We start from the raw sequence: 22,967 nt of genomic DNA on the forward strand, positions 1-22,967 counted from the left end.
GCCTTTTAAGTCCACACTTTTGAGCGAATGTTTCCTCACATATTTCACACTGATACTTTTTGATTCCTGTGTGAATGTTCATATGCGCTTGAAGACCACTTCTTTGAGTAAATGATTTACTGCATACGTCACACTTATAGTTTTTTGTACCAGTGTGAATGTTCATATGCACTTGAAGACCACTTCTTTGAGTGAATGATTTACTGCATACGTCACACTTATAGTTTTTTTGTACCAGTGTGAATGTTCATATGCGCTTGAAGACCACTACTTTGAGTGAATGATTTACTGCATACGTCACACTTATAGATATTTTTTACCGTTGTGAATGTTCATATGCCTTTGAAGACCACTTCTTTGAGTGAATGATTTACTGCATACGTCACACTTATAGTTTTTTGTACCAGTGTGAATGTTCATATGCGCTTGAAGACCACTACTTTGAGTGAATGATTTACTGTATACGTCACACTTATAGTTTTTTGTACCAGTGTGAATGTTCATATGCGCATGAAGACCACTTCTTTGAGTGAATGATTTACTGCATACGTCACACTTATAGTTTTTTGTACCAGTGTGAATGTTCATATGCCTTTGAAGACCACTTCTTTGAGTAAATGATTTACTGCATACGTCACACTTATAGTTTTTTGTACCAGTGTGAATGTTCATATGCACTTGAAGACAACTTCTTTGAGTGAATGATTTACTGCATACGTCACACTTATAGTTTTTTGTACCAGTGTGAATGTTCATATGCACTTGAAGACCACTACTTTGAGTGAATGATTTACTGCATACGTCACACTTATAGTTTTTTGTACCAGTGTGAATGTTCATATGCCTTTGAAGACCACTTCTTTGAGTGAATGATTTACTGCATACGTCACACTTATAGTTTTTTGTACCAGTGTGAATGTTCATATGCGCTTGAAGACCACTACTTTGAGTGAATGATTTACTTTGTACTGCATACGTCACACTTATAGTTTTTTGTACCAGTGTGAATGTTCATATGCGCTTGAAGACCACTTCTTTGAGTCTATGATTTACTGCATACGTCACACTTATAGTTTTTTGCACCAGTGTGAATGGCCATATGCAATTTGAGACCACTACCACGGGCAAATGCTTTGTCACATATTTCACATACAAAGTTCTTTTCACCAGTATGAATTCGCAAATGTTCTTTAAGAGTACTGCTATACGTGAATGAGACATCACAAATTTTACAAGTGAAATTCTTTTCCCCTGTATGAATTCTAAAATGTTTTTTAAGTTCATATTTAAAATAAAAGGATTTTTCACAATTTCCGCATTTATAATTTTTCTCACCAGTGTGAATTCGAGTATGAGCTTTCAGATTACCATAACTAGGGAAGGACTTATCACACACATCACATCTATAGTTTTTCTTACCAGTGTGAATTATCATGTGTGACGTAAGTTGACTTGCGAAAGAAAATACTTCACATCTTTCACATATATGTTTCCCTCCTTCGTAATGGCTAGTAATTTTGCCCTGATACTGCTTCCTGGAGATAAGTAAATCTTTTAATCCAAGTATTCCCTTAACTTCTCTGTTTCTCTGCGTTTTTTTTTCTTTCACATGGATGGCATTTACCTGATTTCAAATATAGAATATATTTATTAATTTTAGGATATTGCTTTCCACTTACAATTTAATGGAATGGAATTCAACTGTTTATAACATATTTCTTATCATTTAGCTTCATTCATATCATCTCTATTTCCATTGTTCTAGTCTGTGCAACAATTATATAATTACTAATCAAGCAAATCGGAACGTTATTTTTTCAAAATCTTGGGCATAACATAAATTACAATCTATCATTCTTTATCGCTATGTACTAAATTCCGGTTATAAACGACTAAAAGTTATTTAATACCGACGATTATAAATCAAAGCACAGAAGGCGCTGAATTTGTTTGGGTCTCAGAATGTCAGAAAGGTGAAGGTTGTGAGATTATAAACCAATTTGTTTTTGTATAGTGCCACCAATGCTTTCCAGAGTTTAAATTGTAGTAAATTGGCTATAAGACTAATTGCAACACTGATATTCAATTCAATTTTTATTTGACTTAAACAATTTGAAAAAAAAATGAGTTGCGTTATCTGGGATTTGAACTCCAGACCTCTCGCTTCCTAAGCGAGCGCGCACGGTAATGTTATATGTTAACGGCCTGAAGAAAGCCATATTATTCTTAATTGTTAAATGATCATAAGACACTTTATCTTTCTAGTGCTAAATGTTCACTTTGAAAAAAAAACTTTTAGAGGGCACAAACCTCTCTCTTTAGAATTTTATAAATAAGTAATTTGAAAAAAAACACAATCTTCTTTAAGTGTAGAACGACATATTCGTAACTTCATCGAATGCGTTAAATAAAATATTATAATGCGCGTAAGAGGTTTGCATAATATGATGTTATTCAGCTCGCTCAATACCTACATTGATCCAATACCATTTATGACTGAATACTTGAATGGTAGTATTGACACGTTTTGTGTACATTTAAGTTTTGACGGTTTTGTCATTCACTTCAAAATAATTCTTTGTCGGAGCTTTGCAAGGGAAACATAGATTATAATTCTATTCAGCATGAGGCAATCATTTCTATACAATTGAAATTCAATGTGTATGTACTTAACGATATATAACAAAATTATTCACATAGGCCAGCATTTAAAGTGTAGTAAAATAACGACTTTAGAACTGTGCATTTCAAAGTTATTAAAAAAATAAGGCTTAGAAGATTCAATAATCATTTTTTAGTAAGTTTTATTAATGTAAATTAGTGATCCGACATTGCCATGGATATCAACAAAAAAATAAACAAAAGACTAGATATAAATGGATATAGTGTAGAAGCTAGAAAAACAAATCAGATAACAAAGTTAATAGGAGCATTTCTCGAAGAACGTTTCATAAGAAAGGTTATAATTAGTGGCAGCTTTCCAGAAGGGTCGGATCTATTTGGAAGTGACTTTGATGTTATGGAAGTGGTTAACGAATTTACTGTTATAGAAGAGAGATGCGGAGGTATTAATCATGATTTATTACAATGTTTTCAACCGATACCTGTTTATATTTCCAGACATGGATGCAGTTTAGGATATTGCAAAATAAAAATCGATAATTATACAATTTCAATGCTTAAAAATATAGGCATTACTCGTGTTCTCAAAGGAGTAAAGATATCTAAACTGATAGAAAAAAAGAACAATGTCTATTTTCTCTCAAGTAAATTGTTCCGTGAGAAAGTCCTTCCAGGTGGATATGTTCCTGAAAGTCCAAACAAAGCAATATTTACATGTAATGGACCAGCAATGACTTGTGGTAATTTAGATACAGTCATATGTTTAGAAATAAACCAATGGCCTTCCGAAGCAATTATATGGAAGACTCGTAAAAGAAAGAACAATTGGCCGAGCAAAAATACTTTAGATTCGTTAGATACAAACGTCTCCTGTTATGTTGTTCCGATTGGTAGCAAATCATCTAGAGAACAAGACATGGAATGGAGGATTTCATTCACAGCCATTGAGAGACATCTGATATGGAGCATGAATGATACACAGTTCAAATGTTTTGTACTACTGAAGGCACTTAACAAACAATACTTGAAAGACATATCGTCTTATCATATTAAAAATGTTGCACTTTGGCTTTGCGAAGAAACTCCTGAAACTGATTGGAAAAGTGAACTTTTGGTTCACTGTGTACGAAACGGTCTTCTTAAGTTAGCCGAATACGTTGAAAAGGGTATTCTCCCTCATTATATTATTCCGGAAAAAAATCTTTTCCTTCATAAAAATAATGCCGAAAAAAAGGAAGCGAAAACATTAATCGATGATGTTCTCAATAACCTAAACATTAAAATAAACTTGGAAAATTTAAGATACCGAGTTCAAGAAATTCGGCTTGCCTTATTGTGTAGAAATAACGACATTAGACGAGAAAAATATACTTCACTTGAACAGTTCCATTCACTTGCAGAATATTTCGGAAGATACAGCATTATTCCAATGGCTGTCACATCTCCAGGATCTTTGAACCAATCTCTTGTAGAACCCACTTGCGAAAGTATAGAAATAACATTTGGAAAAGATGGCAAAGATCTTTCGCCCTGTATACGTCTAGCGTTTACTACTTCACAACTCAAAAAGTGTCCCCGTCCGCCAGAACAGGAAATCGACAGTTATATCTCTAAGATACTGAAATTTAAGGAATTTGATTACTTGACAGTGCCATTAACATGTGCAGTAATATACTTTGAATACAGGAGGTTTTCTGATATAAGGAGCATACTTTTACCAAAATTGCAAGATGAGTCTGGCAAATATTATATAACACCTTTCTCTACATGGCCTTGCTCAGCTATATGTTTAAAAACAGGGAAACTTAAAGACTTTCTTCCAATTCTACGATCTTGTGATCCCGCTAGAAATCGACAAAATATAGTGCTAAATTTTCCATTTTATTGGGACGACCGTGACAGTATTCCTTATCCTTTGCAACTTCAGATATATTTATTTGGACCCAGATGTAACATTCAATGTGACCCGCTTATTCTGAGCTGCTATTTATTATATTTGTGTGCATATAACCTGAGACTATGTAAAGAAAAGAAGTCAATGCAGAAAGTCTTTGAGAACGCATTGTCAACTTACGATTTTGATAATTATTTTCACTTTGTGCATTTGAACTTATTTGGTCATATGAAATACGTATCGGGTGACAGAAAATCGTCCTTCAAATATTTTGCAAAATCTATAAAAGTTTACCCAGCTGTAAAGAATGCAGCTGTATATCACATAGCTTTCATGATAAATGATCTACTTCAAACAAAATGATTGTATATAAAGAAACTTTCAAGGTCGTCAAACAGCAAAACGACAATGTTAAGGAACCGCCGCTCAATTTAAATGAGACTGTACATGAACGATATATCCTAGTAAATAACATTTAATGATGCTTTCTTTTATTCCATTGTTGTTGAATAAAACAAAACAATAATTTTCATTGTTTTCGTTTCTTATCACGTATTAAATTGGAATACTTTTGCTTAAAAAAAACCTCCCATGCAGTGCCTTGTGATTATAGAATAAGGACGATTGCCTTTGTGTGTATATGTATGTAGAAACAAGTTTCTCCAGAAGCAGACAGTTTTCCTAATGTTCAATATAATATCTGGTACAAAAAGTTGTACTCCGTTTTGCAACACTATAAACATCTGAATTGTTTTCCACCTGGTTCCGGAGTAATTGATTTCTTTAGAGTTTCATCAAAGCAAGCTGTGTTAAAAAAAAAACATTTTCAAAGCAGGGATTTAGTTTTATTCCAAAACATAGCCGGTATTATGAATGGATCAGTCTTCACTGCGACTCTAAAATATATTTCCTTCTATCAACCTGTCGGGTTATTTTGACAACTGTCCAGCGATTTCAGACAATATCATTCCATTAAAGGTACTTTTTGAATGAATGAATGACTGACCAAAAGATAACTCTAAAATAACAAGTTTAAAAAGGTCAGCGCGAAATCATATGCATACTATATAGGACAGCTAAATCAGGAATAATTTGAAACAGATTGTGTTTATATTTGTGATGTAATCCATACTCTTAAATCGTTCTTTATTTTTTATAAACGTTATCCAGTCACATAAGAACATGCAAGCAAGACATTCAAATGGGTACGATAAGATAAATTTAACAAATCTCTAATGAAGAAACAAATTACAATATACACTCGGCAAAAAATAAAAACCTAACAGTGTATATTTTATTATTATTTTCAGGAAAACGATGACGAAAATGTAAAAACGAATGTTGGGCATGAAAAAGAGATGCATGCACAACATAGATATGCATTTTGTTGTTCATTAATTATGTTTAAGTTTGTTAAATTACGCTATAAGAAAAGGGTCAAATTCAATTTACCTAGGTACGTTGTAATGCGCGTAGCAAGTAGTTTCACTGATATTTATTGTGTCCAGGTGAGAGAGAAAATAATCAATCATTGATTTAGATATAGGATAGGGAAATCCCAACCTCTCTCTGCTGAGAGATGTTGCCCAACAGCGGTCATTGTAAAGACTTACATTTAGGATCAAAGGGCTGCAAGCTCTGTGGTATTTTCTAAATCGTACTGTATATCTGTATGTATTTTCTTGTATAAGTTCATTTTTGTATACATTGCTTGCAATATATACAGAGTTATAAGCTATATCTCAGAAATCGTTAGAGGTTTATGTCGTTACCGAACAACAGAAACTAGTTCTTCATTCTGCAGTAGCATTACATTCCGACTACACATCATTAAAATAGTGTTTGCAAAGTTGTTTAAATACTTTGAAAGTTCCAAATCGTTCATTTTCATGAAATAATAGACACTACATTCCTTTAAAGAAAACAAAAAATAACAGTTCATTGATAAAATCGTAGTTTATACCTACGCGATAAACTTCGCATATACGCATGCGCTTGCTAGCATGAATGAATACATCGTAAATATAGTAAAGTCGTCAGAGTAAAATCGATACCGCTTATGCTAAAACAATACAAAATAATCTGTTTTTAAACCGCTAGTTTGTTGTGATTAAACGTCCGATTTTAAAATGAATTACACCAATAGAAAGCTTTGGATCTTAGCTTCATCACAGTACAAACTTCAATACATCTTTTGACTCCAAAGTATTTAAATTACCTGTTAAACCTACCATATGTCAGACCATTTTACATGCGATTTATACAGTGAGATACGCAACCCGTTATCTTTACTCGAAATACAACTGATAAGAATAGCCTGTCGTCTGCTAGTTCTGAAAGTGTATATCGGTGTATTATATGACTGGGATAGATATTAAATCAAATAAAATTCCTGATTTACATTTATGCAATAAAATTGCCATTAAATGTTTTACAAAATGAGTATGGAGCTCCGTAACAAAATTTACCAGCGTATACCGGAAAATGTTTTTCTTTAAAAAAAACCTGGCAATTATCGTGACTTCGAAAAATAGAAATTTCGTAAGCTATTCTTTTACACTTGATTTTCCTTTCACTTTTGTATGCCTTAGATTTTTGAAAAGAAATATTTTTCGAAATTCAGCGAAGATTGCCTGATTCAGTACGGGTAAAAATAAAGATTCGGCCGCTCGATTGTTCGACCCAAAACAATTCGTCGAACTTGGGATATTGACGATGAGCTAAATATAGGCATATGTGGCCAGATTCGACGAGAAGAAATAATCATTTGAAACTGTAAATCAGTGTAAGCATTAAAAAATATATACATTAAATTTATGTTATTTTAATCTGCTTATATTACTTGCCGAAAAACATAAAAAAAAATACCGAAAAACACTTAAAATACAAAGAAATATTAATTCAGCAATATAAACTATTTTTGATGGTTATTTGATGAAATTGGTTTTTGTCGGTAATTTGATGAAATGGGTTCAATAATATCAATTTTAAATCGATGATATATACAATTGGTATAATTCCAACAAAATAAGTTTTATCTACTTTTTTCTATCCTTTAAATGATTAAAATTTACTTTCTTTTTGCAACCAGTGTAAATTAGAGAATGATTCTATTCTGTATTAAATGCGATATGAAAGTGTTTTTCGGCAAAGTAACAGTATAGCGTCAAAAAAAAACATTGAAAAGTCGGAAAACACATTTTTACGGGCGTTAAAATAGTCGTAGTTAAAACAAGAGCCGCTATTTTTTTAACCTTTAAATGAATAACTATTACTTTCTTTTGTTACCAATGTAAAATGTCAGTGATGTTATTTTTATAAATACAGTATGAAAGTGTTTTACGGCTACGTAACGGTCTAGCGTCAAAAACATGGAAAAGCCAAAAAAAACAAAAACAAAAAAACACATTTTACTTGCGATGAAATGGACATTTTTAAAATAAGAACTATCAAATAAAATTTTCAACCGTCTAAATGAAAAGTAATAAAAATAGAGTAATTGTGATATATCTGTATAAAGATGTTTATCTTTCATCAAAAATATGTCAAAGTTTCGGCCTATATTTGAGGATATATTATGATTGCGGTGATCTTTAAATGACTCGACGTCAAAGTTTGCGCGTATATTGCACCAATGTAAACACCTCAAGTATAAAATGAAGTTTTGTCACAGCCTATAGACGCCAGTCATGTGTTAAACTAGACCATTTCTGTTTATACATGTATTTACATTATACATGTAATTCATGTAAATCAAATCAATACTTAATTTCAGGGTCAGCGTAGTGATTTAAGCAGTTTTTATGCAGCGACTCATTCACGAAATCGACGTTACCTCACGATGTCGACATAACACAGACGTCGCTTTCAATTCGCATTGAATTATGTAAAAGTCGGTGCTAGGGATCGTAAACCAGTGCTAGAGAACATTGCCATTATATTGCAACAACCACTTATCGTCCCTGAACAGGTTCAATCAAATTGCACCTAGGCCTTTCTTTGAGGATTCCGTTTTTTACCTAGTCAATGCGGTAGCGAGGAAATTACCGCCTTTAAAGTTCACTTTAAATGTGTGAAACGTTCTTTTTCATACTGAATAAGCGTGTAAAGTGTAAAGAAAGAAAGTTTAAGGCATTTTAGACCATTCTCATATATTTTATATCATGATGATACCATGGTACAATTATCAAATGTTATTTCACTCTACATAGAGAATGGAGGGAAGAAAAAATCAAATCAAAGAAACATAGTAAAAGTTATTAAAATTCATTTTATACCATTGAAAGTGGCATAGTACATCATATTTTTGTTTTTGCAAAGGTAAATTCAAAATGTGTCCACAAAATATAATCTGCTGCTTGATTCCGCTACTAATATAGCGCTTGAAAGCTTATTATCTCATATTTATTAGAATATATTAAGGGAATATGCTTAAACTGCAAAAGCCTATAATCAGGATAACAATATTAATTTTTTTTATTTCAACCTCATGAACTTCATCAAATTAGGCTTTAATTGATAACAAACATGTAGCAAAGTGCAAGTTTTTTCAGTCATTAATTATGTCTGGCGCTAATGTTGTGTGTTGTTTATATCAAACGTGTTGATTTTAATATTGCCGAGTTTTTTTTTTGTTTTTTTTTTTAATGTGGCACCATAATCTGATGATGACATGTGAGGAGAAATGTGAACTTCCAGTGTCCGCCCACTTAGCTCAATAGGGAAGGCTATGTAATCCAGGGCTCATGGGTTCAATCCTTTGACGATGTAATTTCCCCGTACCAATTGGTCTTGGGTATTGACTCCCGCGATCATTTGTCTCACTGCTGATATTTAAATCATGTAGGATATGTAACTGGCCTCTTACGGAAAAAATTATGATTATTGGTTAAATTTCCTGGAAAGCCAGTTACAATGGTATGATACTATGACATCGCGCACATGCTCAATGCTCCCACTCACAGCAGGTGTGCAATGACGTAGTATTACACCACTGAATTAGTTGGTTCAACAGCTGAGATATTACCAAAATCGTGGGTCAAAATCGGCGTAGAAAACAAGAAAATGAATACAAACAAACCATCTTTATCTTATATAAATTTCCAAGGCAAAAGAAATTGAATAATTAGTTCAGAATTGCAACAAGTCCAATGACAAATTTTAAACATACAAATTTGTATAACCTAATTGCACTAATGAGTTCCAGACACCATATTCAAAAATAGTTCCTTGTGTCAAATATCATTCCGCTGCAAATTTTGAATAATCTTAGATAATGTTGTATTAGGTTAATCCAATTTCATGGCTTTTCAAATTGTTTCTCTTAATCGATCTGGGATGAACACGAATCCCCCTGAGGAAAACCGGTTAATGATGAAAATATAGCATTAACGAATTCCTATAAATGAGTGAGACAGAAATTAAAAGCTTGTAATTTAACTACAAAACCGCAGATGTATTTTGTACAATCTTAGCAGTATTCATTCGCCGGAATACCACTCTTGTTCCTTCTTTATACTTTTATTTATATATTTTTTAACTGAATAAAATCTATTATTTTTTCTCAATTTAAAGCGGACTGGGCAAAGCAAGATAACAATTCTTATTAAACACGATGCACTGCACGTACAAATCATGAAATGGGTGAAAATCATGTCAACATAAACCGCCGGTAACAAACCCGGCGATTATTATTATAATTCAGTGTCAAACCGGCGGATCAAAATAAGATAAATATATAAAACATATTCGCGTTCTTCGCGACAAAGGGAGGTAAATAGTACGCAATTTAGAGTGGACGCTTGTATTAATTAATATGCTCTTGCTGTTTGGGTTTTTTTTTGTTTTGTTGTTGTTGTTGTTTTTGGTATTCTTTCGTTTTAGAAAATAACGTTGTTCAAGTTTATGCCGTCAAATGTGAAGAAATTTTGAAAAACATTTATGTTTTCAGATTTAAGACGCTTTAATAACAGAAAGACACAGAACAAAACTTTATTACGATTTATACAAAATGCAATGTCCATCATTTACAAAACAATTTGCTTACATACACTACATATTTACTCGCATGACTATTGATAATTAACAAACAAAACAAAAAAACATATAATAATTATGTTCAAATATAAAACTGCTTTGTGACAAGTAAATAAAATGAAAATTCAAACAAGCAAAATTAAACAGACATGTAAGTCGTGTACATTACCACGATTATTTTTATTTTAAACATGCCTCTCAGTTGCGTGCAAACTCGGCAAATGTCATTACTCTTTGGGACGGACACATAACTTCAAATGGCAACACATGAAAGATACAATTAAAATCCACTTATTTTTTCCAAAATATGAATTTAAAGAACTTTCTAAGTAAAGACTCTCAAAAATCCGTTCCACAGCCCCAGCAACAAGTGTGTTAAATAAGTACAAATTAGAAAAATGAGATTCTCCAATCAGCACGAACATCTTGTAATATTTCTGCTCGCCTGATAAGAATGTTAATATTATATTCGCTAAGAAATTTTGTGCCGTGATATATTCTTTTGCCAATAAATCAGTATATCGGTCGAAACAATATCACGTCGGGTGAGAGAGCAGGTGTTGTGATTGATCAATCTTCATTGTTCACAACTTTAGTCTTTCGAGTCACGTGATGCAATTTTTATAATCATAACTGAATAGTTTCTTATCTATATGTGCGTGGGGAATCCGGATAAGTATTTTGCTCGCAGAGTAAAAAAAATACTCACTTTTCTATATGTCCATTCGGTTTCAAATCATACAGTTAGTAATTTGTTGTTAACAATATTACATGTTATATGTTATGGTTATATTGATAACGTGTAGTAGTAGTAGATTCAAATAATCTGATTATTTACTTTAACGGTAATCGATCTAAAATCATATTTATGTGTCGTAGTCTTTGGTGAGTTGCAGATAATATTTTTTCATTTCTTAATCGTGTCCTATATGTAAATCAGTAAATAGAATGTCCTGATCTCTATTCGAATATTGTATAATTTTAAAACATCTAATTATTATCAATCTATAACTAAATATTATGGGTTTATGGAGTTAGTCTTGTGTAATTAAGTCGAAAAATAGATCTCATTTTGAAATCTCGCCGCGCCGATTAGATGTATATATGCTAGATGTATTTGTATGACCAGCGTCTTTACCCATGTATTCTGTGTATATTTTGAACGATTAACGGATCAATTGGCGTCAAGTAATAAAGCATTTATTGCTATTGGTCAGCTATAGTAAGACCAAGGGTAATCCATATATTGTCTGAGTGTTTGCATTCAAATGGTGTTTCTCATGTGAGTATCTGTAGAGTACAAGTGCTACTCGATTAGCACATTATATCATCCGAAGCAGAGCAATAAGAGATTGTGTAATTAAAGCACTTTTATACGCTTTGTTTCATTACATTTCTGGGTGTCACTAATAAGACACTTCTTGGTGAAGATCTGAGTCGTATTTGCTTAATAATAAACGAAATTGAAATAGCGCCTATAAACAACAACAACAACATAAAATACGAAACAATATAGCGTATTAACAGAGCAATATAGTATTAAGCGATTAACACGAAACAGGGCACAGAAGCATGGCGTGTAAAGAAAAATAATTACAAGCAGAATTAATGACACTCACTATCCTTCTAAAACAGTTTCTGCGTCTTAACTTATTTTGTTTATATATGCTGTATCGCCATTTAAGGGAGGAGGCGATAGGATAACGTTCGAATTTGAATGTCTATTATTACACTTAATTTATATCTTATTTTTAGATTCATCGGCGATGGTTGACACCTTGAATAAAACAATACCATGCATATCATTTTAATGTGGAACATAACTCTACGTATATCAAAATAAATTCGGCTCCAGGTATTGAGAACTTTCGGGTTTACGGACACGAGGATTATCATTATGTTGACTTCACTGTGTGATTTTTTACTTCATGCAAACACCTTTTTTTTTACTAACATTGAAGTATATTTGTACGTGCAGGTGCATTCGTGTTATAAAATTTGAGCTCTAATTATATTGCACACATACTTTGTCAACTTCGATCCTCATTGCTAAAATTGCACGCATATAGTGATGTTGATCAATGTTTGCTTTTTTGGTCACCATCTTTATTCTTTCAGTATTATTTTGATGTACAGTAAGTGTGTTTACAATCACTTGCGGGTCGAATATCATATTTTTATTTAATAGTTTGCGATGTATATTATGGGTATAATCATGTATTAATTTACTAGTTATTGAGAGATTTTTTATCGAGTGAAGGTGTATGAAGGCCGCATTTGTCAAAATATGCTTGATCACACTACTGTCCTCACTCAATTTCATATAAAGTGCATAATTTATCTCAGTGTAATTGAGCTTTAACCATATGTGTAGATATAAGATTATTGATCTATATATTCATATGTAATAAATGTTTATCAAACACGGTTTTCATACGATCACATTCTCACCTCAAGAATTGTGTCGAAGAGCCGAGCATTTGTGGATAATCAGATGTGAATTCTAATAAATCTACCTTTTCTATGTAAGGAACGAGTGCTATCACGAAGCATTTAACTACACATACATTATAAATTTGAATAATATATGCCGCTACTGAGTACACCATTGTGAAGGTCGTTGGACCTTGTACTATAATTGGACTTTGATTTCTACAATTAGCATGGATATCTCTGATAGTAATAGATGGTATTCTATATCTTTATGTCTCGTCGAGCTCGATGAATCTTTTTGGGCAGTATAGAATTGTTCAGACATGCACTATGTAAACTAAGAATCCGGATCATTGGTTTGGTGGCTGGCAGAATCACTGATAAGTTTTGCAATTATGTGGCTGACATATTTCACACACTTTAATATTGTTTACAAATAAAATTTATGTGATTTTCCTGATGTAATGGATTCTAGTTGCAATTCTGAACTAATATGTACTTTGAAGATGAACTATTTCTAGAATGTCTACTATTGGACACTCCTTTATAAGAGCCTTTTTTTTTTTGGTACCAGTGTGATAAATGGCCATATAGTAGTACTTTGTGATGATTCTTTACTTAGAGTTGATTCTATCTTCTAACCTTATTTTTTATTTCTATAACCACTGCCGAGGTTTTTTTTTTACCAGTAAGTGAACTCACTGCGACAAATAGTCTTTTTAAGAATTTATGCTAATAATCGCGAATGGGACAATAAAAAATTCACATGTTAATAAGTTCTTTCTCCTGTATGAATTCTGAGGAATTGACTTTCTTTAAGGTCATTAACTCTGTGTAGGAACAAAAAATTGAGTGGTATTTTACAATATTGGTCTACATATTTCATTATGTTATGTTTCTCACACACACTAATCCAGTTGATGAATATAAAGTATGTATTTAGATGTTCAGTATTTGTATCATACCATCGAAGTTATGTTGTTAACTTGTACAGCTATGAAGACATCACATTGTTCAACGAGAGCTGGATTCAAAGTCACCAGTTGTGGATAATCATACCATGATAGAAGACTTCACTAGAATTAGGACCGTTTATTGTAAAAACTGGTCTAATATTTTGGTCAATTGAGAACACTCTCTATCAGAATGGCACCTTGGATTCATAAATTTATTCTTCACACCTGCTGATAGTGAATAGTGTGACGGAGCATATGCAAACATCTTTAAGAGTGTAGTTTCCACGAGATGTCAATTCACGCCGACAGACTTAATCTCATTGATATCTATATGGTGTCTGAAGCATCTTTTATTGAAGCCAGTGTAGAAATTAGATACACAAAATATACGCCAATATATTAATATTAAAGATCACTCCAGGACTTCGAGCGATGTTCATTATTCACTATAAATATCATAAACAAACAGTTGAATATATACTCAAACATTTCATATCATTATAAGCTCCAGGTGTCGATGAATGATTCATATTGCCTTAGAGATTATATCAATTTGTTGAGTCGTAGAGATGACTGTTTACCTGCAATACTCTTGTTCGGACACCTCTATTATTACTCTCTTATTGGTACCAGTTTGGTGAATTGGTTTTATCATTCAAAATTAAGCCTAAATTATGTATCGGTTTGATGACCAAACTAGATGGTGTGTAAACATGTGAGGTCTGTTAGTCAACTAATATTTATAAAAACAGTCACTAATTGAGTTTGTTCTTATCTTCGATACTAAGGGTGTGCACATCTGCACTAAGTTCTTTTAAATTGACTTATTTCTCAACTGTTTTATAACTGAATTTCGAGTTAGACAATCAAAGTCGAAAAGTACATAGATATTATTCACGAGTAAATAAAGGCCACGCCTGGCCCAAAATGGAGCTCATGATTCACTAATAAAGCAAATGATGATATATCCATTGACACGATCATGATATATATTATTTTTAGGTGAGCATAGTTATCTTTTATGAATTGATGATCTTGACATTCAGAGTCACAGAGTCTATATTGACTAACTGTTCTGTAGTTGCTAAATCTTATTCGAATGAGTATTAAAATGAATATGGTGTTGATTTATATTATGACTAAGGGTATGTCTATGGTTGGATTTTTTCTTATATTTACTTCACATTTCTATGGATATCGATGTTGATGAAAATTGGTAGAGTTGAAGTTTCATAACACAGTTATGTAATGTCCATGTGTTCCGGATCATTAATAATTCAATCGCATGTAATTATTTAGTTATTAGAAGAATGGTCTAAAGAGTGCTGTTTTCTTAAAACTTTTCTCTATAACTTTACTTTTTACAAACAGCAAGCTTGAAAAATAGCGTCGAGCCCATGATTAAATTGTAACACAGTACAAACGATGTTCATAAGCTTATTAAATGATGTTTCAAGACAAAAGTTGCAAAAGCGTTATTGAATAAGGTATAGTTAAATTGCCTACCGATTTCAACATTAAAAGTTAATGTGATCTTTCGCATTTCATTAACGTGAAAATCTTTATGAGCAAGTACTGTGCTTTCTTTATGATTTTAAACCGCGTGCGAGCTATCTACCTTAGAAGATGTATTGTTTACGAGCTATATAAACGTTGAAATACAACTCATAATATGAAAGGTAAGGAAATCAAATGGTTGGGTGAAACCTGGTTCTAACTGGCGATGATTGTTAAATTTATTAAGATCATTGGCAATTGGTTGGAGTGAAATATAATGAGCATGTCTTTATATTGAGGCACGTGTGGGTTTTTACAAAGAATTCGCTCCGTGCAACCAAAAGTGAGTGACATTCTACATAATCAATGCGATTGAAAAGCGCGTCTGTTGTCTCATCGTCGTCATTCTGTCGTGTTGAGAGATCGATTTGTCCAGAAAAATGATGTGCGTATGAACCAAATCCGTAACTGTATATAAACTAAAAGCTATTCGAGATATATTTTGAGCTTAGCGCCACATAGATTCTTCCCAGCTTCCTATAAATTTAGTTATATGTTGATTATTTATGACACTATTTTACAGATATTAACACAATTATATAGTTTTGGGTAACGGTAATGGTGAGCTTAGTGTATAACAATTAAATATTGTATAAACCAGAATGGTTCTAAAAGTTGAGATTCTCCACATTAGATCTAGAGCGCGTCTAGGATGGCACAATTGTGATATAGATAATAACTATATCATATGTATATATAACTTAGAGGTGATTGGACAGATTGGAGCACACAGAGTTTCACATGCGCAAAACTAACACCAATGCTTGTGTTGTATTATCTTTTGATCGATACTCACATTTAATAAAATAAGATCACGCCATAATCTCACCAATTTGAAACATATATTTATGAACAGTCGATCTTCAAACTTATAAGGATGTCTGCGAGCTAACTAGTTTATCATGAGCTACATTCCATGATAGTTGTTGAGTGAATAACAAACCCATAATATTTATAAACAGCAGTTGTATTTACAGGCTGACCGCGAAAAGACCAAGATTCATAATTACGAAGACGACCTCCATTTCGAAATACAATTATCTCTGTTTTGTCAAGATTAAATTTCCATGCCTGTGTTCAAGCAAAATTGATCAATTACATTAAGTTGTTGTTGTAATTTTGTAGCAGTTTCAGCACAATTTGCAACATCATCTGCAAACATTAAACAAAGAATATCAGGAATATCATTTGTAATGAAAATGCCTGTGCCACATTTCTCTCTTAAAAGGGAAGATAACTCGTATATAAATAATGTAAAAATTGTCGAACTTGTCTTATCACCTTGCCTTGTACCAATGTTACAGGGAAATAATACAGTAATCATTACATTGTTAAACAAATCAGTTGTTTTAACACATGAAGAGAGATGAAAATACATTGATTTCAGAACTCGAAGAAAATTTCCAAAAACGCTCTTCTTTTTCAAGTGACAAGAAAAGTTTAGAAATGATTCACTTTATCAAATGCTTTACGGAAATCAACATAGAGACAGTAAAAAGCGGCCACCCTTTTTAGAAAGATAATTTTGAACCATTGCTTGTAGACAAAAAACATTATCGATAGCCGAGTAACCACGCCTAAATCCTGCCTGAGATTCATCGATTTTTCTTTGATTTTCGGCCCAATCGTATAATCTTTTATTTATAATATATGCATTTGATAGAAGAAATGAACAATTATAAAATAAATATTAAAACAATCTTAGATCTTTGCTATGATTGGTATTAAATTGTCGATATACCAAAAATAATCTTAACACAATATATGCATTATTATGTATAATGTTCATTCAATGTATGTTTGCTTTTGTTAGATTTATTATTGTGTGTTTGCCATATGAATATTTATGTTTGTATTGCCAAAGGCAGATATCTGCCGAATTGCAAATAAAATTTTTACTTTGACTATAATACCTGTAAAGACTTTATATAATGTATTTGTAATAGATATGCCGCGATAATTACCAGGATTATTACTTGGCCCTGATTTATGAATTGGTGTAATCATGCTATTTCTCCAAGATATTGGAAATTGCCCTGTTTCGAGTATTTTGTTAAATAGTGTATGCAGAATAGGCGCTATTTCATCTGATGTATGTTTATAAAATTCGGAAGGTATGCCATCTGGGCCACAACTTTTATTATTAACTAATTTAGATATAGAATGTTTAATTTCTAGCAAAGTGAATGGTTCATTTAATGTCTGAGCTGTTTCATCGGCGGAATCATGTTCGTTTCCAACATAAGGATCAACAAACACTGAATTTTCGTCATACAACAAATCTCTTAAATAATTGAACCATTCTGTACAAGAAATACTAGGATCAGACATAGTAACAGTTTTGCCTTTCTTCACTAATTTCCAAAAAGAACTTGGGTTGTTACTGTTTGATACTAGTTCTAATCGATTAGATTTCTGATATTCAGATATTCGTACATTACAATAGTCTTTAAACCTATTTCGTTTATCTTTATATATTCGTAAGTCAGACGAGGAATTACTTATCTAAATGTGCGTAGCGCCGCGTATTTGTTTGCTTTTAACTCATTACATGTGTTATCCCACCACGGAGGTTGAGACGAATGAAAACAAAATTTCTTAAGCATGCATTTTCCAGCATCTTTATAAATAGAAGTAATACAGTCGACCGTAGAATTGACAGAGTTATCAATTGATTCCATTATCATCGTGTAGTGGTTATGAAACAATTCCCTAAATTTTTGCAAGAAATCTGTACCTGCAGACACACGCCATTTATATCTATCAAAAGTGTTCAATGATATTTGAGCAGTTTGGCTATCTGCGTTATAAGACTTTTTATGAAACACAAAAGTACAACATATAGGAAAATGATCAGATTCATCTCTAGTAAGAACCTCAAAATCTTTAATGTATGAAAATAGAGAAGAAGATGCGATCATAAAATCAACAACACTCGATCCATCATTTGAGAAGCAAGTAAATTCACCGTTTTTATCGCTTGGAAAACGACCATTAAGTATATGAATATCAAAAATACAGCATAAGGTTTACTAAACATTTACCATAATTATTGCCACGTATATTATCCTTACTATGACGTACAATATCAAAAGTACTACCATTATAGTCAGTATTACCAAAAATAAAATTTAAATTATCACAGGGGATAAAGTCTAAAAAAATTTACATCGACTATTAAGGTCACCTGACAAAAATAACATGGTGTCCGGGTATTCATATGTAATTTGTTCAAAATGACTAAACATTTCATTGATACCGTTTTTATCGTCTCTATCATTATAGTAAGAACTTCCCTCAGGACTTGTATATGTGAAATACATGATAATGTCATTACAATCAAATATTTTTGAAACATTACAGTATAATACAACACATTTCTCAAAATGATCAGCGATTTCCTTATTCGTATAAGTTTATGAACAGTATTTGTCACGAAAACATTAATTCCATCAATGTTCCTTAATGCATATCTTTTATTTTCCTTACATATTCAAGCTGTATATATGACTTTACAAAATTATTGAATTATCCTTTGAATTTACTCCATGTTACACGTGTAATTGAAATACCAAAAGTATTCACAACTTTAAGAAAATCATCATCGTTTTTAAATTTATTTAAACCACAAACGTTCCATGACCCACATTTTATTTCTATTTGTTTATTTTGATGAGTAATATTTGGACTTCGGCCAAGCCCCTATTCATTGGATGTTATGAAGTGAGGTATGTCGTCACGGCTATCTGTGCGGTTCTCGATTGGCTGACTTCCATCATGTGACTCTTCGTTGGTATCGCGACTATTCCCGCGCTCGCTATCGTCCAATCGTTGAGTAGGGTTAATTTGATGATTCCCACGACCACGTGCTTCTGCGTTAAACCTTGACCGTTTTCCTATGTAAACAATCTGGTCAGTTTGATCATCAAATTTGTAAATACTATCGTTAATGAACAGTTTATCAAATCGAACTGATGCATAGTGACCTTTTTTACGTTCTTCAATCATACGTTCACCAAGCATTCTTCGATGTCTTTTCACTCTGTCGGAGTAATCTTGTTGAACAGAAAATCTAGAATTTAGGTCAGATTTACTATTGCTGGCACGGTTTAAAATTGCCTGACAGTCCTTGAAACGTACAAAACGTGCTATCATCGTGCATGTACTAGAGTTATTTGATCTTATCCTGTGTGCACGGTCTATATCAATTTGGTCAGCTTCTTCACCAAAATTGAGGGTTGTTCTAAGAAAATCACGCAATTTAGTCTCTGTTTCTGACCAGTGCTCTGAAATGCTCCCTCTGATCCCGTTAAATCTAAGATTATTCCTTCTGGAATTATTTTCGTAATAGTCTAGTTTTATCTTTATCTTCGACAGTTCATTTTGTAGAGAGATATTGTCTTGTTTTAATTGCTCATAGTTTGATTTTAACTCACAGTGCTTAAAACAGAGTCTATCTTGGTATTAATGTTATTAATGTCCACGGAAACACGGTTATTTTGGCATGTTAAATCGTGCTTCATATTTCTTAGATATTGAAAAATATCAGTACCTTCATTCTCTACGTGAGATAGGGACCCGGGGTCCAGTTCATGTATTTCCCGTAGGTCATCAGCAGCTCCTTCCTGTTGACGAGCGGGTATATGCGTCAGGGCTGGGGACCCGATAAAAGCAGGTGACGCTTGCAACATTGGTGTTCGGGTCTGGCTAGAGGGAGACGCAAATTGAGAGATTGACATTTGACGTGTTACCACACCTCCCGGTGTTTCTGTCCCCGCGGGTCTGCTCGAACCTGGTCGTAAGGGTCGGTCAGTTCTACTGCCTTGTGGATTACCTCCAGGGTTGTTAAATCCTCGTGTTATAGTAGATTTGTACGGTGCGTTTACTTTAGGTGGTCCTGGGTTACTCTCAATGTCACCACACGTGAGTAATATGGCGATCAAACACGTTGCCACGTGGAAAACAAGTCTGTGTTTAGCTAACTTACTGAAATTTAATCCATTTTTTCTCAGTCCTACTCTCTTAGGTTGAGTAAAACACCCAATTCTCATTCTCAACTGTTCAGTATTAATTCCCATTGTTAATTTGTGGCTATATTTTAGTTTTTAAATTTTTACACAGCACGTGAAAAATGAACGTCCATCTTGTCAGGGGACACAACTGTAGGAAAAAGTTTTACATATGAAATTCTTTTCTCCTGTATGAATTCTAAAATGTTTTATAAGTTCATAATTTGAATAAAATGATTTTTCACAATTTTCACATTTATAATTTTTCTCACCAGTGTGAATTCGAGTATGAGCTTTCAGATTACCATAACTAGAGAAGGACTTATCAAACACATCACATCTATAGTTTTTCTCACCGGTGTGAATTTTCATGTGTGATGAAAGTTGACTTACGAAAGAAAATACTTTATAGCATATTTCACATCTATGTTTCCCTCCTTCGTTATGGCTAGTCATTTTGCGCTGATACTGCTTCCCAAAGATAAATTAACCTTTTAATCCAAGTATTTCCTTAACTTCTCTGTTTCTCTGCGGTTTTTTTTTTTTTTTTTTTTTTTTTTTTTTTTTTTTGTTTTTTTTTTCACATGGAGGGCATTAACCTGGTTTCAAATATAGAATATATTTATAATTTTAGGATATTGCTTTCCACTTACAATTTTATGGAATGGAATTCAACTGTTTTAACACATTTCTTATCATTTAGCTTTATTCATATCAACTCTATTTCCATTGTTCTATTCTGTACAATAATTATATAATTACTAATGTTTAACATGTTTTCCTTTGTCATATATATTTATCCGATAACAATTATAATTCAGTGTCAAGCCGGCGGATCAAAATAAGATAAACATCTACAAAGGGAGGTAAATAGTACACAATTTCGAGAGGATGCTTGTATTAATTAATATGCTCTTGCTGTTTGGTTTTTTGGGGTTTTTTTGTAGTTGTTGTTTTTTTGTGTTTTATTTGTTGTTGTTTTGTTTTGTTTTTGTTTTTGTTTTTTTTTGGGGGGGGGGGGGGGGTATTCTATCGTTTTAGAAAATAACGTTGTTCAAGTTTATGCCTTCAAATGTGAAGAAATTTAAAAACAAAAACATTTATGTTTCCAGTTTTAAGACGCTATAATAACAGAATGACACAGAACAAAAAACTTTATTACGATTGGTACAAAATACAATGTCCATCATTTACAAAACCATTTCCTTACATACACTACATATTTACTCGCATGAAAATTGATAATCAACAAACATAACATAAACATATAATTTTGTTCACATATAAAAGTGCTTTATGACAAGTAAATAAAATGAAATTTCAAACATACATCACTATATCTCAAAATTAAACAGACACGTAAGTCGTGTGCATTACCACGATTTTTTTTTTATTTTAAACATGCCTCTCAGTTGCGTGCGTTAACGTTAAGTATCCCACAACCGTGGCACTTTTGCGACTCCGTAAAAAATGGTATTGCACGACCGTGCAACTTCATTGTCAACAACTCGGCAAATGTCATTACCTTTGGGGCGGATACAATAACATGACAGATACAATTAAAATCTACTTATTTTTCCAAAAAAAAAAAGAATTAAAAGATTTTCAAATAATATTAGACTCTCAAAAATTAATGCACAAATAAAAAGTTATCAGAATTAAAAATTCTGCTGCTATAAAATGATATCAATATTCGCGCTCTTTTTGCAAATCAGTATATCGGCAAAATTCTGGTAAGCAGGTGCTTGTGATGTCATCAGTCAACTTGTCTTTAGTCGTATGACAAAAACAAATAACGTCTACATGGCGTGTCCCAAAGATTTGCAAAAATACCCATAATGTCATCGCGTTTTCACATCTATACATTAGTAATAACAATATACATGTATAGGAGGATATTGAATGAGTGTAGGTTCAATACTGAATTTACTGAACGAATCGACTAAAATCATATATTATGCGAGTTTTGGTGAGCAAAATATTTTTTCATTCAACGTGTTCAATAAATTCAGTAATGAATCTACACGAATATGATAATTAATCTATCACATAACTAAAATAAAGACTGTGTAAAGTGCAAAAAAGATAAATTTTTCATTGACGCGCCTAAAGTGTATCACTAAAATTTAGTGCGTCTTTACATTATGTTTACGTAACGTATATTAAAATAATTAAAAAATATTATTATATTATATTATATTATACTATATGCACGGTTGTGCAATACCAATTTTACGGAGTCGCAAAATCGGCATGGGTACGACGTAAAGTCACTGATCACATATTGCAGATGTATAATAAAGCCATTTAATAAAAACGCTATCGCAACTATAGTGTAATAACGCTTTGACGTTACGTCAATAATTTTGCGCTATATATAACATAGCGTTCAAGAGCTCAATGTTCAATGTTAGCGTTACACTATAGTGCGACAATAAATAATGACTCTTTTTTAACAGT

General features: G+C 32.5%; 2 protein-coding genes across 2 annotated transcripts; one reads left to right on the forward strand and one right to left on the reverse strand.

Moving 5' to 3' along the window:
- Positions 1 to 303: 303 nt before the first annotated feature.
- On the reverse strand, positions 304 to 924 carry LOC132717764 (zinc finger protein 233-like). Its single transcript, XM_060701324.1, has one exon. It carries the CDS (start codon positions 922 to 924, stop codon positions 304 to 306), a length of 621 nt encoding a protein of 206 aa, XP_060557307.1.
- Positions 925 to 2,836: 1,912 nt separating this feature from the next.
- LOC132717765 (uncharacterized) lies at positions 2,837 to 4,879 on the forward strand. Its single transcript, XM_060701325.1, has one exon. It carries the CDS (start codon positions 2,837 to 2,839, stop codon positions 4,877 to 4,879), a length of 2,043 nt encoding a protein of 680 aa, XP_060557308.1.
- Positions 4,880 to 22,967: the final 18,088 nt, after the last annotated feature.

This window comes from Ruditapes philippinarum, unplaced genomic scaffold (genome assembly GCF_026571515.1).
Source record: "Ruditapes philippinarum isolate M1 unplaced genomic scaffold, ASM2657151v2 ctg10053_1_1_1_1, whole genome shotgun sequence".
Taxonomy (NCBI): Eukaryota; Metazoa; Mollusca; class Bivalvia; order Venerida; family Veneridae; genus Ruditapes; species Ruditapes philippinarum.